Below are 16,744 nucleotides of genomic sequence, written 5' to 3' on the forward strand. Positions count from 1 at the left end.
GTGACGCTGTCAGCACACAGGTTCTAGAGGCACATCATGCCACGAACAAAAGAAATTCCTGAAGACCTCCGGAAAAAAGTTGTTGCTGCCTATCAGTCTGGAAAGGGCTACAAAGCCATTTCTAAGGCTCTGGGGCTCCACCGAACCACATTGTCCCAATGGAGAAAGTTTGGGACAGTAGTGAATCTTCCCAGGAGTGGCCGTCCTGCCAAAATCTCACCAAGAGCAAGGCATAAAATCGTCCAGGAAGTCACAAAGAACCCTAGAACAACATCCTGGGATCTGCAGGCCTCTCTCGTCTCGGCTAAGGTCAGTGTTCATGACTCCACCATCAGAAAGACACAGGGCAAAAATGGGATTCATGGCAGAGTAGCAAAGCGGAAACCATTGCTCACTAAGAACATGAATGCTCGTCTCAAGTTTGCCAAAAAGCACCTGGATGATCCTCAAGAGTTCTGGAGCAATGTTCTATGGACAGATGAGTCAAAAGTGGAACTTTTTGGCAGACATGGGCCCCGTTATGTCTGGCGAAAACCAAACCCTGCATTCCACAGTAAGAACCTCATACCAACGGTCAAGCATGGTGGTGGTAGTGTCATGGTTTGGGGATGCTTTGATGCTTCAGGATCTGGACGCCTTGCCATCATTGAAGGAACCATGAATTGTGCTCTGTATCGGAGAATTCTACAGGAGAATGTCACGCCATCCGTCCGTGAGCTGAAGCTGAAGCGCAGCTGGGTCATGCCGCAAGACAATGATCCAAAACACACAAGCAAGTCTACATCAGAATGGTTGAAGAACAAGAAATTTAAAGTTTTGGAATGGCCTAGTCAAAGTCCAGACCTAAACCCCATTGAGATGTTGTGGCAGGACCTGAAACGAGCAGTTCATGCTCGAAAACCCACAAATGTCACTGAGTTGAAGCAGTTCTGCATGGAGGAGTGGGCCAAAATTCCTGCACGGCGCTGTGAGAGACTAATCAATAACTACAGGAAGCGTTTGGTTGCAGATATTGCTGCTAAAGGTGGCGTAACCAGTTATTGAGTCTAAGGGGGTGATTACTTTTTCACACGGGGGCATTGGGTGTTGCATAACTTTCTTTAATAAATAAATGAAATATGTATTAAATGTATGTGTTATTTGTTCACTCAGAGTCCCTTTTAACTAATATTGGGTTGAAGATCTGATAACATTCAGTGTCAAAAATGCAGAAAATCAGTCAGGGGGCAAATACTTTTTCATGGCACTGTATATATATATATATATATATATATATATATATATATATTATGGTATATATATACCGAGCATCAAAAGAAACTTAAAACTATTAGAACACATTTATTAAAAATAAATAAAATAATAAGGTATATAAATGATGGTCATTGACAAAATGTTTCTGGTTTCTTTTTAATCACTCGATCATTCATCCTTGACCATGACACGCTTGAGTGATTGTGACTTAAGCATATACACTGAATCAATTAATTTGTGAGACAGCTGATTGGACACTGGATATGGAGTGATTTCAGCTGTTGAATTGCAAGCTTGAATAAAAGCAATAAAGAAAAATCACAGAAAAAAAACAATATGCCACATTTGTCAAGAGAGCAGCGCCTTCATGTAATCGGCATGTTGGAGGCTGGACTAGGGCAGCGTACTGTGGCTCGCCGTCTTAGGTGCTCACAGCCAGCAATTTCAAACCTGACGAGACGGTATAACCAGACGCAGTCAATGACAGGCCACGAACTGGGAGACCAAGAGTCAACACCTGCCCACTCTAAACAGAGTTTGTTATTTTTCAATCACATTTAGTGAATTTTATCCAAATATACGTGATAAGTTTCTTTTGATGCTCAGTGTGTGTATGTATGTATGCATGTATGTGCGTATGTGTGTGTATGTGTTTTAAAAAAAAAAGTTATATATATGTATATATAATGCCTTGTTAGATTACAAACATGGCAGTCAAATATTCATTAAAATGTATTAACAAAAATAAATTGCAATTCTTTAACCAGGATGCTTTTTATTCCTCCTCTCAGGATTTTTTTTTTTTAACCCATTCAGGTACACAAAGAATCGCGCGCTTGTTAAAACGGTTTCTTCTTAAAATACATTTTAAGAGTTACATTTGTATTTGTAGGACACATGTGTCCCTGGTACCTGAAAGGGTTGTGTTTCTTGTGAAGAATGAAAGGGTTACAGGACACCCCTGTGCTGTATGTCTATGTCCTGCAGTGATCTATTCAACATGATCACTGTTGTGAAGAATGAAAGGGTTACAGGACACCCCTGTGCTGTATGTCTATGTCCTGCAGTGATCTATTCAACATGATCACTGTTGTGAAGAATGAAAGGGTTACAGGACACCCCTGTGCTGTATGTTTATGTCCTGCAGTGATCTATTCAACATGATCACTGTTGTGAAGAATGAAAGGGTTACAGGACACCCCTGTGCTGTATGTCTATGTCCTGCAGTGATCTATTCAACATGATCACTGTTGTGAAGAATGAAAGGGTTACAGGACACCCCTGTGCTGTATGTCTATGTCCTGCAGTGATCTATTCAACATGATCACTGTTGTGAAGAATGAAAGGGTTACAGGACACCCCTGTGCTGTATGTCTATGTCCTGAAGTGATCTATTCAACATGATCACTGTTGTGTTGATTTTTGTACTCTCATGTCCTGGGTGAATAACAAGCTGGAGACTGAAACACAGACCACTTGAGAAGTGATTCTCTAGTGCTCGTCTAGACACGCAGACATCCCCTCTTGTACCCCAAATCAACGCTGATGCCAGAGCCACAGAACACAAGACAGCCAAAGTAATGTGTTTGTTTAAACGCTACAGGGTGTTCTGGAAACATTTCAAAGTTGTGGGCCATATTGGTATTTTTGTCAGGGTGCTGAAACAAGGGGTGTTTTGCTGTGAGATTTGTTGTGAAATGTAGAATTGGGTGTGCTGTAGTCACTGACTACATGAGGGGAACACCAGTCAGCAAGCCACCATTACATGCACAGGTTTTTTAATCATTCTGAACACACATGGCTTCTTTTCACCACTGCATTTTCTACCTGTGTTTTAAAATATTTAAATCTTTGAACTTAAAAACAAAAAAAAAAACACATTGCATTTCTCTTGGGGGGGAATACATTACGGGCTCATCCAATACAGCAAATTTACCAGAGACCCAAAACTCTCAGAACACACACACCGTGCAGTGCCATCTTACACACAGTTCTATTTGTACAGCTTGCAGCTCAGTAAACAGCTGGTAACCACAAACTCAAACTTGCAATGGCACATCAATGTACACTGTCAGTTCCATATACACTAGCATGGTAAATATTTACTAAAATTGGGAAAAGATGCAGAGTAAAAAAAAAGTACAGTTGTATATCTTGGGTTAACTGCACCACCTCATGCGTACTGCCTTATAAAAGAAGGTGTAGGCAAGACTCAAGTGTGAGGCTGAGCAATCTGCTACAATCCCATCTGTTTCATCACAGTGTCTCCTGATTGCTGAGGGACTGTGGCCAGTTGCATAAAACACCACAGGACCATATGTTCCCTTATGGTCAAATCACAGGCACATTGTTCTACAGTAAATGTATTCCCCTTAAATGTTCTTGAGTTTATGGGTTAGGGTTACCTTTTTAAGCAACACATTTAAGTGAATGCCCTCGACAAAGGGGAAATGATCCTGAAGTGTAAGGAGCAGGGTTCTTTTCTGGAAACCAGCTAATTTTTAATGCTGAAGCTATTTTATGCAACCGCCCCCTGGTCCGTATCAGCACAATATTCATGGGTTTTGGAAAAGTGAAGACCCACTGCAGTTGCAGTTAAAGATTAAAGCCAGCAGTTTCTTTCCCTTCGCTGTTTTACCTGCTTCCACTGGCTGGGATGTGGTCTAGAGGGCCTCTGCCTCACCTTGCTGAATTACTGGACTCAGTAGTCTTGTATATGGGATGTCCCCTTAGGAGTGGGGTCTGGATTGAAGGCTTTAAACACCCCAGTCATGTACACAGATTGGTCGGTACAACACAAAAGCATCAATGTCATCTGCTAGGTTCTTTTCTTGAATCAAGTGAGCACAATAGTCTTTTAACATTTCTTGGGTTAAAAATAAGGGATGGCACTTTTTTCACATACCGAAAGCACTTTGTCATCATCATTATCATCACAAAGGTTTGAAACACACCCATCATACGCAAGAGAGGAAGTAGGGTCCGAGAGCTTTAACTGTGGGTCATGCTCTGGTAACATAGGAAGTTCACTGTGCTTATTATAGACTCTTGGCAGACATCTGCCCCAATCGCCACAGGGGAGCACAATTCAAAGTGCTGTAGCACCATGGGAACGCTCAAGTCGTTCAAAGTTGGCTTTGCTATAATGTTTTGGTGGGCTCCCTCATATCGATTCCCGCGAATCGTCCAGGCTGCTGCTGCTGAAGTGCAGTGCCCTGGTCGTTCCACTCTCCAGAGACGCTCTGTTGTAAAAGCGGCTGGACCAGTTCTGCCCCCTGCTGGCGAGCCAGTGGGTTTCTACTAATCACCAAGTCCAGTTTGTTGCCAGACTCTGCAATAAGAGGCACCACCAGACAGCAGTCAAAGTCTCTGGTCCGCACGTGGTTTATCTAAAATGAACACAAAAACAAATGTATAAATAATAACAGTTATTTGGATTTTGTTTCAGTATAAAACCAGTTTTCATTAATTGCACAAGCATGTTTACTACATTCATCTCCTCCCACGGCTGTAAATACAATATGAGAGCTATCGGCATCGTGAGGAAGTAGATCATCGTGACCTGGAGCCACTTTGCATGTAAGAGTGACCTATGGATGGACAGACACGTCCCTCATTGTACCCCCAGATTCTGGAAGCTACAATCAAGTTTCATTAGAACTGGATCAGCATTTCTCTAGATGTGCAAAAACTTGACAATGTGACATATGTACAATAACATAATGAGAATGCACAGAAAGGAAGGAAGAGGATCTCCACTTTACATGTTTGTAAAGTGGAGAACAGTGTTCTGGTTACCTGTAGCAGCCGATCGTAAGGCTTGAGGGCTCCTAGATCAGCTGGCCCGTTGGTCCGGATGTTATTCACGTACACACCCTTCTCCAGCATCCCATCTGAAACGCTAAAACCAAAATCGTCTAAATCGGAATCCTTGTAAAGTGTCACCTGAAAAAAACAAACCAAAAAAAAAAAAAACATGCACTGTGGTTAAAACTAAAAGAAACACACACATAACATGCTTAGACATGCAGAACCCCAATTCATTTGAACATGAAATGAAACACTTATACCCAGATGGGTCAAAGTCTTTATATCAAGTGCACAGGAAAAAAGGCTTAATAAAAACTAGTTTTAAATACCCAGATAAATAACTCCTATATTGTGTTCAAACCACAACACTTATTTCATAGAAAACTACGAATTCAGGACTGTCTTTTTAGCTTTGAACACTAGGTGGATAATTTCAGCACTACAGTAGGTGAGAAAAAATTTCTGCCGTGTCGAAATGAACATATTTAATTGCAAATAGTACATGAGCACTATCCTTTCAGTTTTGAATGCTGTGTTGAATTATGACATTTCTATTAATGAACTACTAATATACTATAACATTTGAAGACCCATATACAGTAGCAAAAGGGTAAGATGTGTGGAATAATTATTATTAGCACTTAAGAATGAGACTGGCCAACCTTGTGCAGCTCAACAGGGGTGGGAGACATCATCTCTTTCATCTCCTGCTTGATCTTCCTCACGGCCACAGACTTCCTCCCCACGGCACTGGGCAGGGTGTTGCTGCGGCTGGCTTTAGTGTACTGGGGTGTGGACGCGCTGCGCTCCTGGAAGCTGGCCTGCCTGCCCAGTAGACTGCGGGGCTGGGGCTGCTCGCGATTCAGGCTCATTGTACTCCCAGACATGATAGAAGCCTGTCAAAAAACCCAATGCCAGCACGTCTGAGGACACGCAACACCCCAGCAATCCAGCTAGAGAGGCAGCGCTTTTTAGTTGCTATCAGCCCACACAAAACAAAGTGTAATGCAAAGGAAAGAAGAACTGCAACTGCATGCTGGGATGTCTTTGTTTCTTAGGCGGCGGTAACAGAAAACACCAAATGTATGTGAGACAAGATTCTGGAGCTGTGTTACTTTAAAACGCCTACCCCAGCTTTGCTCATTAGTGCGTTACGAACTCCTTCACAGCTGTATTCAGGATTGTGGCAACTCTAAACACAAGCCTAAATCCATACCGTTAACGAAAGTTCACAAGAAATAAAGGCAAAGAGACGTGCCCCAGATGGAGAGTACATTTAAAAAAGAAAGTGTTACCCAAGTCATTTTTACATGGCAGGCGATGGCAAACCAGCGCAAGCCCCAACCCTGTCCATTCCTTCGACCACTAGGACCTCAAACTATGCTGTTTTAAAATGACTTTTCAGAATCTTGACTGCGGTTCAGTAAACCGCTAATCCCTCCATCTAGCCGCAGCACTCAGAAGCCTTGCAACAGCTTTCCTTTCATGCTTTGCAAGAGCAGACATGCTCCACCATCTCCCTCAGGCGTGACGGTTTGAAGTGCATCAATTCAAATCACTCAAACCTGCCATCACGGTGCTGTCATAATACAGAGAGATCAAAATAAACCAAAAACAACAACAGCAAAAAAAAAAAAAAAAAATCAAACACGGTGCTCTCTATTCATCCAAGCTGATGTACACATCGAAGCAAATAGAAATCTGGGACTCCACAAGAGACACTATTCACTTTACCTTCATTTGAAGGTAACGTTGAAGACTAAAGACATTCTAACAATCTCCTAGGCATGATAATAAAAAATATTGAGATACAGCAAATTATAGAAAATTGAAATCATGGGCTGGAGCTACTGTACAGGAGGACCCACTTTGTGTCATCAGCCGGTGAATAGAGGGCTCCGAGAGATGAACAAATGCGAGCGTCACAGGCAAAGAAAAGCACAAAAGGGAAGGGTACCAAGATGGCCAGGTTTCTCTTATTCAGAAGCCTGTCAGGCTTGTCCTGGAAAAAAAAGGAGTTATTACACACTGATTGAATCCACTACTAGTACTGTACGTGACAACAGGGCACCAAGAAATGCTGAAGGGATTTAAACGACAAACAATCCACAATTCCATATAGTTCTCATTACACGGCAGATCTACATTCCAAGGCTTGTTAATGATGCTGACTTTCTGATTACCTCGAGTTCTCGCAGGATGCCAGACTGACCGCATGTCTCCAGATCTTCGAGGGCCTGCGACCAGAAATTCTCCTCCTGGTCAGGCTCAGTGCCGTCATTGATGCCAGTGTAGCTGCAATGGACCAAAAGGGTTAACCTTGAGCACACAAGCAAGAACAGTCCACCGTTCCCAGCTGGTAGGGACCATGGGTGACATAACTTAAAACATGAGAACGAACAGCCAGCCACCTGACTCGACAGGGCTGATGCAGGGTGAGCTACCTGAGCTAACCTGAGAGACACACGTGGACCCCCTTGAAGCTGCATTACCCCCTTACAACACAGCTAGGCTAATCAGAAGTTCAATACTTGGATTGTGATAATAAATAAGAATACCTGTTTTATGTTTAATCACCTCAATGCAGTCATGCTGGCCTGCTGAGCACCCCTGGATTAACATATAAAAGACAGGCTTTACTTTTCTGTGGTTTATGCAAGGGGGCACTAGGGCGACTGAAGGGAGTACCATAGGGCTACTGAATTCTGGCTTGCAGGCTTACCCACTAGTGGTGGGTCTGTCCCATTCGTCGTCACTGAGCCCCATGTCCTGGAAGGCGTTGTTCCTCTGGCGGCTGGCGGGGGACAGGCCGCCCACGTGTTTGGCGTTTCTCCACTCGTGGCTGTGGAAGCTGTACCCAGACGCCTGGTACCCCGGACCTGGGGAACAAAGCCATTCTGCAAGTGAGAGGCCACAAGGACAGTGCCTTCTCTGCTGCTCCCATTGGACGAACTGCACTGCTGCATCATTTCAGACACTTGAGTATTTAATAATAATGAAACCCGTTCTGGTAAAATGCAAATGAACATGCATCTAGTGAATACCGGCACTTTGAAAGCAAGAAGCTAAAAACAATGATAAACCCTTTGTATTAGGGCTGTTATTAATAATCTTTAAGAAGAAAGAAAACCCATTTTCATCAATATGGTCAGTGGCCTCTCTCCATTGTGCCTTATAAATGTTTCCTGGAGTACAAGCACAGCAAAGTCTACTAAAGCACAGCGACAGCACAGCAATGTGTAATAAAGCATAGGTAAATGCATAGTACAGTACAACCATGGGAAAACTGCAAAAATAACAAGGTGGTAAACTGTTGGAAGGGGTTCCCTGCTCCTACCTTGGCTCCCGTAGCCCGTGTCGATGCCGGAGCCGTCCCAGGACTCGACGGCGCTGTCCACGCTGGGAATGGTGGTGCCGTAGATGTGGGACAGCTTGCCGGGCTGAAGTGTCGTCAGCGATTCGTCGTCCACATCACTGAGCTCGCTGAGCTGTCCCGACACAGAGCTCTTCTTAGGGCTTGTCACTGCAACACAAACAGCAGCTGTAAGGAAACTAATAAACGAATCCATGATGTCTGTCAATGAGTCCGCACAATGCAAATTGTTGCTTTAGCAAGTTTACTTTATTGATTCCAATATTCAAAAGTTACACACATATAGCTTAAACATTATCATTAGACACAACAATGTAGCACCTAGCTCTAAACAGAAATCAGACAGAGATCAGGTACCTAATCTTCTGGGAGAAAGCTGAGGTACAGGGATGGTCTGCCAGCACGAGAGGGTTCTAGCATTAGACACAACAATGTAGCACCTAGCTCTAAACAGAAATCAGGCAGAGATCAGGTACCTAGTCTTCTGGGAGAAAGCTGAGGTACGGGGATGGTCTGTCAGCACGAGAGGATTCTAGCTTTTCTCACTCGCACTAATGAGTGCTTGTCTTGTAGATCTTGCCTAACTGTGTGTGTGCGAAGCTGAACTTCGCTTGCTCTCTGTTTTCTTAACAATACCAATATCGATTCAGCTGTGTAAAGTATGCTGTTATCTGGCTGCTATCAGGGAAATAATGTTTTATTTTATTGCACCGGACCTGGTGCAAGCAGGAGTTCTCTGGTCAAAATGTTGCGGTCACACAGAGATAAGCCAGCAACTAGGTGTGTAAAAGGGGTGTCGAGACTGTATAAAACAACAGAGGTGCATTTCAGAAGCATCAAGCTCCTCCATGAACACACACTAGCACCGTGTCCGATGCTTCTTCCACAAACTGGTAACTGATCTCATTGCTTCATTTCTGTTAATAACTAGTGGCCTCATTATTGTGTCTAATGATAATGATTAAGCTGTAAAATTGTGATTTTTGATTATTGGGATCAGTAAAAGGAAAGTTGTTCAGTTCTGCTTATATCCTTGTTGTGTGTGCTCCTTCACACACAGATACACCTTCATAACCCTACAATGCCCTTGGACTACATAAACAAAAATCGGACATGTTAACGGCAGAGTTAATGTAGCTGACTTGTTAAGATGCAATAGGCATTCCTAATGTGAAGCTTGAGCCGTGCTACGGTTACTGACTGCTCCTGGGTTCAGTGCTTTTAAATATGGGAATGATTACGTGAATCCAGTGCAGCTCAAAATCATCAGCAGAACGGCTTGCAAAACTGAAAAATATCTGCTAAGGCTTTAAAGAAATAGCTATGCAAGCATGCACACTGCAGGGTTTGCACCTCCACCAGTGCAAGTGCAGGCCCAGTAGAACACGTGTTATGTGTTTGAAGGTGCTTGCTGTTCTCTGTGGGGCAGACCCACCCTTATACTGTACACTGTATTACAAGCAAGAGCCAGGGCTGAGTCACCTCTAGCTGATAGTACACGTGATTCTATTCCAGTAAGACTCTGACATCATGATCTGCAGTACATACACAATGAATGCATTTCAGTGTGTGATGAAGGCCTGCAGTTTGGCCGCTGCTCCAGACCTGGCTCACCCTCTCCTTGCTTCTTGATTTTCAAGGTGACGGATTCTCCAGCCATCTGTAGAAGATGAATGGCTTCACTCAATGGCTTCCCCTTCAGGCTGTTGCTGTTAATCGCTAAGATTCGATCTCCAATGTGAATTGCTCCAGTCCTGAGAGAGACAGAGAGAGAGAGAGAGATTACCAGGCTTACAAGCTGCAGAGTGAACAGTGAAGTTGCTTGTTTTATTGCTCCATGGTATCCAATGAAACACACAGCACCTGCAGCAGTAGTTCTTTTGAAACAGCATTACACACTAACAAGAGCCTGGGCGACAGTGACAAATCACTCACATCAGGTATATTGCCGAGAGGGTAGTGTAAAAGTATGCACATGCAACTTGAAATCAGTTTGTGTCAGAGATGTCAATCTGCACATTATAATAGCTGATTCTATACTGCTTGTAGCTCTTATAAAACATAATGGGATTGTTCTTCCCAATAAAATACATGGAAGTATTAAAAATAAAATTCTTAGACAAATATTTCAATGAGAAGTCTTAACGTCTTCATGTTTGTCTTAAGAATTGCCTTTGTTTGATTTGAGTACATTTCTGTTTGGTTTTATATGGGATGCACAGATTTTGGCATTATTCATACAGTTGCTTACATACCAATGAAGTAAGCAGTGTGTTGACCTAGCCTGTGTGCCGACCTAGCCTGTGTGCCGATCTAGCCTGTGAGTTACCTCTCTGCCAGCCCCCCCTTTGTTAAACTGGAGATGATGATGGGGTCAAAGGGCTCCTCGGTCCCGGAGATGGTGATCCCCAGTGGACCCCCGTATCGCTTCAGTTCCACCATGTAGATGATTGCGCCGGAGCTCTCCTGCTCATCTGCAACAAAATAAACAGGAAACAGGGATTTCTTCCAGACGATGCAGCCACAGCCAAGGGGATCTTAGGAGAAGTTTAAAATCAAACCACATTACTGTCCCGTTCAACCCACAAATATGCAGCCAACTTCAAAACGGGCCATCCTTTAAGAAGAACGCTTACATTCTCTTTTTAAATCAGAGCAATTCTAACATTCAGCCACTAGGAGTGCCATACTATAGCCTCAAAAAGTACCCAATAACATATTAAAGGGACAGTTAATTGATACACAATTTGAGATAAATTCTTAGTAATTAATAATAAATAAAAACTGTTTACTGTTGAAGTTGTGTAGGGACCCCTCTCATACTACGGGTAAGCTTCCATGTATACTGTGAAATCAATGGATCAGTCAGTAATTAGACGCACATTGAAGTAGTGGTTTTATGCATCGTAATATATTGGTCTTTATGCAGGGCAGAAATGATTTCAGGTATTATTATCATTTATTAATTACAATACATGACTGAAGATGCAACATTTATTTTTCAGTTTTAAACTGAAAAAAATCATGGTGTGATTAAAAATGATGAAAACGTTCCATAAAGCAGCTTGTAGAGACACAGTTTGTTCAAATCCATCCAGGAGCTTATTATTATTTACACCTGAGTTCATGTGGTGTTGTTCTGTCTGCACTACAGTACTTTCACATTTCATTTGAAGCTATACTATTATTGCAGACAGCTTGCACAACAAACATGAAGAATGGATGTTGACCCTACATTTATTCCTGTCACGTCAGGAAAGTAAATCTCTACTGGTATAAATGTCAGATTTCGGTAGATGTTAACACTGGGTAGTAAACACCTGTCTTTTTTAAAGTACCTACCATCCATGCCAACATCAGTATGGAAAGGCTTTAACTTAGAATGCAAGAAGTATTAAATGGGCATATGCAAGATTCGCTATCTGTCCTGTACACTGCTCTGCAGTTTTGAAAGAGTTAAACTACAGAGACACCCAGCTCTGCTCATAGATCACAAAATAAAATACATTATTGTTGTGCGTTACCACGGTTTATTTTATTTTATTGAAAAATCATTTTATGTTTCTAATAAAATAAGACTGTAAAAAAAGGCTCAATGTGTTTCAGATTTTCAATTCCTGCAGCTGTCTGGACTCTATCCCAGCTGGCACATTAAACAAAGCAAAAAATGGTGCTTCACCCAGAGAAACCGTACGCTGTTTCCAAAAAGCTTTGGCATTGGGATTAAAAACCAAAACAAATACTGTTAATCCAAATACAGTAAAACATTCTTCCTTGCCAAAAAAAGTAAATACAAGTAAATACAAAATGAAAGCTATTACGTATCTTTAAAATGTTACAATCATTCTGTTACACCAAGAATTTGAAGAAATGACAATTTGAGGGACGCATGGAGGCATGGAGGATGCTCATAAAACTGAATTGTCTGCATCTGTGAAACGTATTATTTCCAATGACTTCATGCAGAGGTGGCCACAGTTGGCCCTTCCACACCTGGTCTTTGTTCTACAGTGTTTAATTGAACAAATTAACCCTCCACCCAGACCTTGTCGTAGTTCATTATCTCATTGTACCTGGAGTGCAATGGCCCTCCAGGACTGAGATTGGACACCCCAGATTGAATCTGTGTGTATTAATAAAATGATATGTTTTAACATGAGGAATAACATTAAGAAAATAAGAAATAAACCAGGAGAGCTGTGTTTAACTGTTAAACTCCCCAGCATCAGATCTCCACGTCTGTTACAGGAGCCCTGTATCCTGTTTCAGGTGCTGTTTCCTGTAAAAGCACGCTCTGCTTTCTTAGGGATGTGTTTGCGGATACCTGAGTTGTCCTCATCTTTGCGGATCTTCAGTTTAACCAGATCCTCGCACTGCTGCAGAATCTGCACGGCATCTTCCATCGAGCAGTTATCCAGGCGGATGTTATCGATCGCCAGCAGCTTGTCCCCAAGCTCCAGAGTGCCCGTCCTGCCAAGAGATTGAGAGAATACAGACCCCTGCAGCTGGATTTACATGGGACTCTCTGATCTCCTATATACCTGCCTGCTAATCACAGGCAGGTGATAATCATTACAGATTGGAGCCAGGTGACTCTCATCCTGCTCCCTCCTGTGGCACTTTGGGGAATGTAGTTCTTTAGCCCCTCCCGAACTACATATTTCTCTTCCTCCCCCCATTCTGTCACTATATATATATATATATATATGAAATAGACAAAAATAATATCCATTGCAATGAGTATAGAAAGGAGAGAGAAAGGAAGCTATGAAGCATCAGTAAGAACACATACACGTGAAGGAGACGATGGGAATTGATGCTGGTTAAAGGGCTCAGAAAGGGCTTTTCAATCTAAAATACACAACAAGTGGAGTGTTAAGAAACCCCTCTCACCTGTGAGCCATGCTGCCCTTTTTAATGTCCGAGATTATGAGCGGGTCCCCTGGCTTCCTGCTGGACGGAGCTGCAAGGCAGGGGGAGATTTCAGATTGAAAACAGAAGAGCTTCACAGTGAAGTACATTTATTACAAATGGGTTCTGCACTGTCGTTATGAGTCTATCATTGCTGTATTCAGCACATACTACAACCTGCTGAAACGACCCCTATCATATTGCTGCCACCCCTTGAAGAGTCACTTCCCTGTATGCTATTGTATATCACTGAGTGATCGTGATCTCCACGGCTGAGTCACTTACCTGTATGCTATTGTATATCACTGAGTGATCGTGATCTCCACGGCGGAGTCACTTACCTGTATGCTATTGTATATCACTGAGTGATCATGATCTCCACGGCGGAGTCACTTACCTGTATGCTATTGTATATCACTGAGTGATCGTGATCTCCACGGCGGAGTCACTTACCTGTATGCTATTGTATATCACTGAGTGATCGTGATCTCCACGGCGGAGTCACTTACCTGTATGCTATTGTATATCACTGAGTGATCGTGATCTCCACGGCGGAGTCACTTACCTGTATGCTATTGTATATCACTGAGTGATCGTGATCTCCACGGCGGAGTCACTTACCTGTATGCTATTGTATATCACTGAGTGATCGTGATCCCCATGGTTTAAAGTTATGTACAGCTGGCGTGGACCTGACCCAGTACATATTCACATGTTCAGTACCTTTGTGTTTAATTGGAAAATGCACTATATTTTGTGAGCTAGCTAGACAAGGCAGAGTTTACCCCAGAAAATACGCTCACATTGTGTCGAGAAATCCAAGAACACAGACGTTTGTATGTTGAGTCCTTTCCATATTTATCTTACTTGAAAATCAAACTGTGGGCATTATTAATGCCGATGTCCTCCTGTATTCTACCCTTTGACAATCTGTGAAGTGTATTACACAGTGCTCTCAATGTCTCAGCAAGTCTAACCAGGGAATGTACTGCTAACACTAACACAATACAGAGCTCCTTCTCTGAGTCTGTCTTACACATCACAAAAATCATGAAATATTGAAAACAGCGAACTAGGGAAGGGCCCTTATACAGTAAAATAAATGACAATGTGCTGTCAAGAGGGTCTAATTAACCAAATTTGTGAATGAACGGTTTAACTGATGTGCCTTCAGATGTCTTCCTGTAGTCTGCCATGAGTGATGCCATTTACTGTTGCTACGAACGCACGCTCCATCACGTCTCATTCAGGGTTTGGACTCTGATGAAATCTGTCCCTCTTTGGCAATCCTGTCCTCCTATTACCTGTCACTTAGTCAGCAGGCATCTATACACAGCCCCATTGCTCCCTTTAAACAATTAACAGCATTTATACACAGCCCGCTGCTCCCTTTAAACCATTAACAGCAGCGGAGAAGCAAAACCACCAAAGAAAGCTGTACCTTTCAGAACACAGGTTCTCTAAGAGATTTCTATACATTATTCATGATGAAGACCTGGCTGCCTGCCCACTCTCAGAATGGACTGGCTGAATGTACCTGATTGCTTGGCACAGCCCACTCTCAGAATGGACTGGCTGAATGTACCTGATTGCTTGGCACAGCCCACTCTCAGAATGGACTGGCTGAATGTACCTGATTGCTTGGCACAGCCCACTCTCAGAATGGACTGGCTGAATGTACCTGATTGCTTGGCACAGCCCACTCTCAGAATGGACTGGCTGAATGTACCTGATTGCTTGGCACAGCCCACTCTCAGAATGGACTGGCTGAATGTACCTGATTGCTTGGCACACACACTAAAGTGCCTGCTCTGACACTATTACCCCTGTTGCGACTTCTCAGAATGCATCTGTGTACAGAACAGGGACCGAGAAGATTCTTTCTGGATTCAGAGACCCAAATAAGATTTTTAAAGAGAAAGCTGTACCTTCTGGTTTAAGTATAACTACCCTTGTCTTTAAAGGTAAAACATCCACTTCACATCAGCCAAGGACCCATCAGCTCAGGCGATTGGTTTCTCCAAACATTCCTGCAACTCACAGACCCAACAACCCAAACAGGGCATCTCCACATACCCCAATAATCTGTGCCAAGCAAGTTTCATCAAACTGGACAAGCGGTTCATTGGATATAATAAGGCTGTGTAGATTCTGTAAAAGATGACAATTGCAAATATGCTAAGACTAACAGTGAGCATATGTCAACGTTTGTTTTTTTGCCTCCCCTGATGATGTGAATGAACTTTGCTTCTGTACGTAGAAATCCTGCTGCCTCCCCCCACATCCCACAGCATCTGTTTTTGCAAATAATTCCTGTGCATAAAGCATGAAACCAGATCGGTCTAGCGTCCAGATGGAAGGCACATCGATTGAACAAACAGCTTATGTATAAATAGTATAGAAATAAATAGAAGCGCAATGTGATCAGTGCAGAGTAACGATATATACGCCTCATAATAAGTGCTCATGCATAATAAGCAGATGTATAAAAGATAATACGAGAAATGTCCTTCACCTTTTAACAAGCACTGCAGAAGCCCAGTGACTCAGCTGATACCAAATGACCACAGCATCGATAAAAGATGAAATACATACCTATCCCATATCAGCTCATGCACTGATCCCTAAAACAATCAGACCCCATCAAAATGAGGTAATCAAACAGAGGGACAGCTTCCGAATACCCCCATATTGGGATACACACCCAATAAACTGTGCTGAACAAACAATGCCCTTTCACCACAACCGGATTAGCTGGTCTCTAGATAGATAGATACAAACTCTAAAGTGGAGGGACGGTCAGAAGGCTGGTCACCAGGGATATGCTCAGGAGGGACAAACAAAGCTCACAGCTCCAACTGCTCTGCAATAGGAGTCTTATTACCCCCCTCGGGTGAGCAGCAAAATCTACAGGACGTGAGTACAGGTCTGCACCAGTGCCTTAACCACATTCCATATAGGCTGTGCAGAATTACATTTAATAGCATTAGCATTTGCAGAAACTGCGAACACAAAATATGCACGTACAGAAAGTCTTAAATAGCTCTTATACCGTAGTGTGCAAATGTGTTAGAACAACTCTAAGATTTGTCATTTAAATCCTTTATATACCTACCTGCATGAAAACCTCAGGGTGTGGATTTCAATCTTCGGTCAGTAAATCAGTGACATAGAAGCAATACGCACTTGTGTGTGAATGTTAGACCACTGTGCTTTAATTATCTTAAACAACTTCTAAAAAGTCTCATGCATTTTACCATTTGTGGCTATGCATTCCTGTTCTCTTACTATTTCAAATAAATTGCATGAGTGGCCTATTAAAGCCATCAATTAAGTTAGACAATCACTAATTTGCCTATTTCGACAATTTTCAAAGATTTTCAGTTCCAGTGGTTT

General features: G+C 42.6%; 1 protein-coding gene across 13 annotated transcripts in view; it reads right to left on the reverse strand.

Annotated features, from left to right (window-relative positions):
- Positions 1–1,396: 1,396 nt before the first annotated feature.
- The window catches only part of LOC117419614 (glutamate receptor-interacting protein 1), a 171,208-nt gene continuing 155,860 nt past the window's right edge, over positions 1,397–16,744 (reverse strand). For 6 of the 13 annotated variants that reach the window (XM_058985581.1, XM_058985587.1, XM_058985576.1 and 3 more), the window contains 11 exons: positions 13,331–13,400; positions 12,762–12,907; positions 10,767–10,911; positions 9,986–10,191; positions 8,402–8,587; positions 7,787–7,943; positions 7,248–7,359; positions 7,022–7,066; positions 5,727–5,960; positions 5,053–5,199; positions 1,397–4,643 (listed from right to left, as the gene is read on the reverse strand). In XM_058985581.1, coding sequence (XP_058841564.1) covers positions 4,395–4,643; positions 5,053–5,199; positions 5,727–5,960; positions 7,022–7,066; positions 7,248–7,359; positions 7,787–7,943; positions 8,402–8,587; positions 9,986–10,191; positions 10,767–10,911; positions 12,762–12,907; positions 13,331–13,400 — 1,697 coding nt within the window. In that variant the 3' untranslated portion in view covers positions 1,397–4,394. The remainder of the gene's footprint in view (positions 4,644–5,052; positions 5,200–5,726; positions 5,961–7,021; positions 7,067–7,247; positions 7,360–7,786; positions 7,944–8,401; positions 8,588–9,985; positions 10,192–10,766; positions 10,912–12,761; positions 12,908–13,330; positions 13,401–16,744) is intronic. The other 7 variants (XM_058985578.1, XM_058985588.1, XM_058985583.1 and 4 more) reach the window with 5 other exon arrangements.

Source organism: Acipenser ruthenus, chromosome 14 (genome assembly GCF_902713425.1).
Source record: "Acipenser ruthenus chromosome 14, fAciRut3.2 maternal haplotype, whole genome shotgun sequence".
NCBI lineage: Eukaryota > Metazoa > Chordata > Actinopteri > Acipenseriformes > Acipenseridae > Acipenser > Acipenser ruthenus.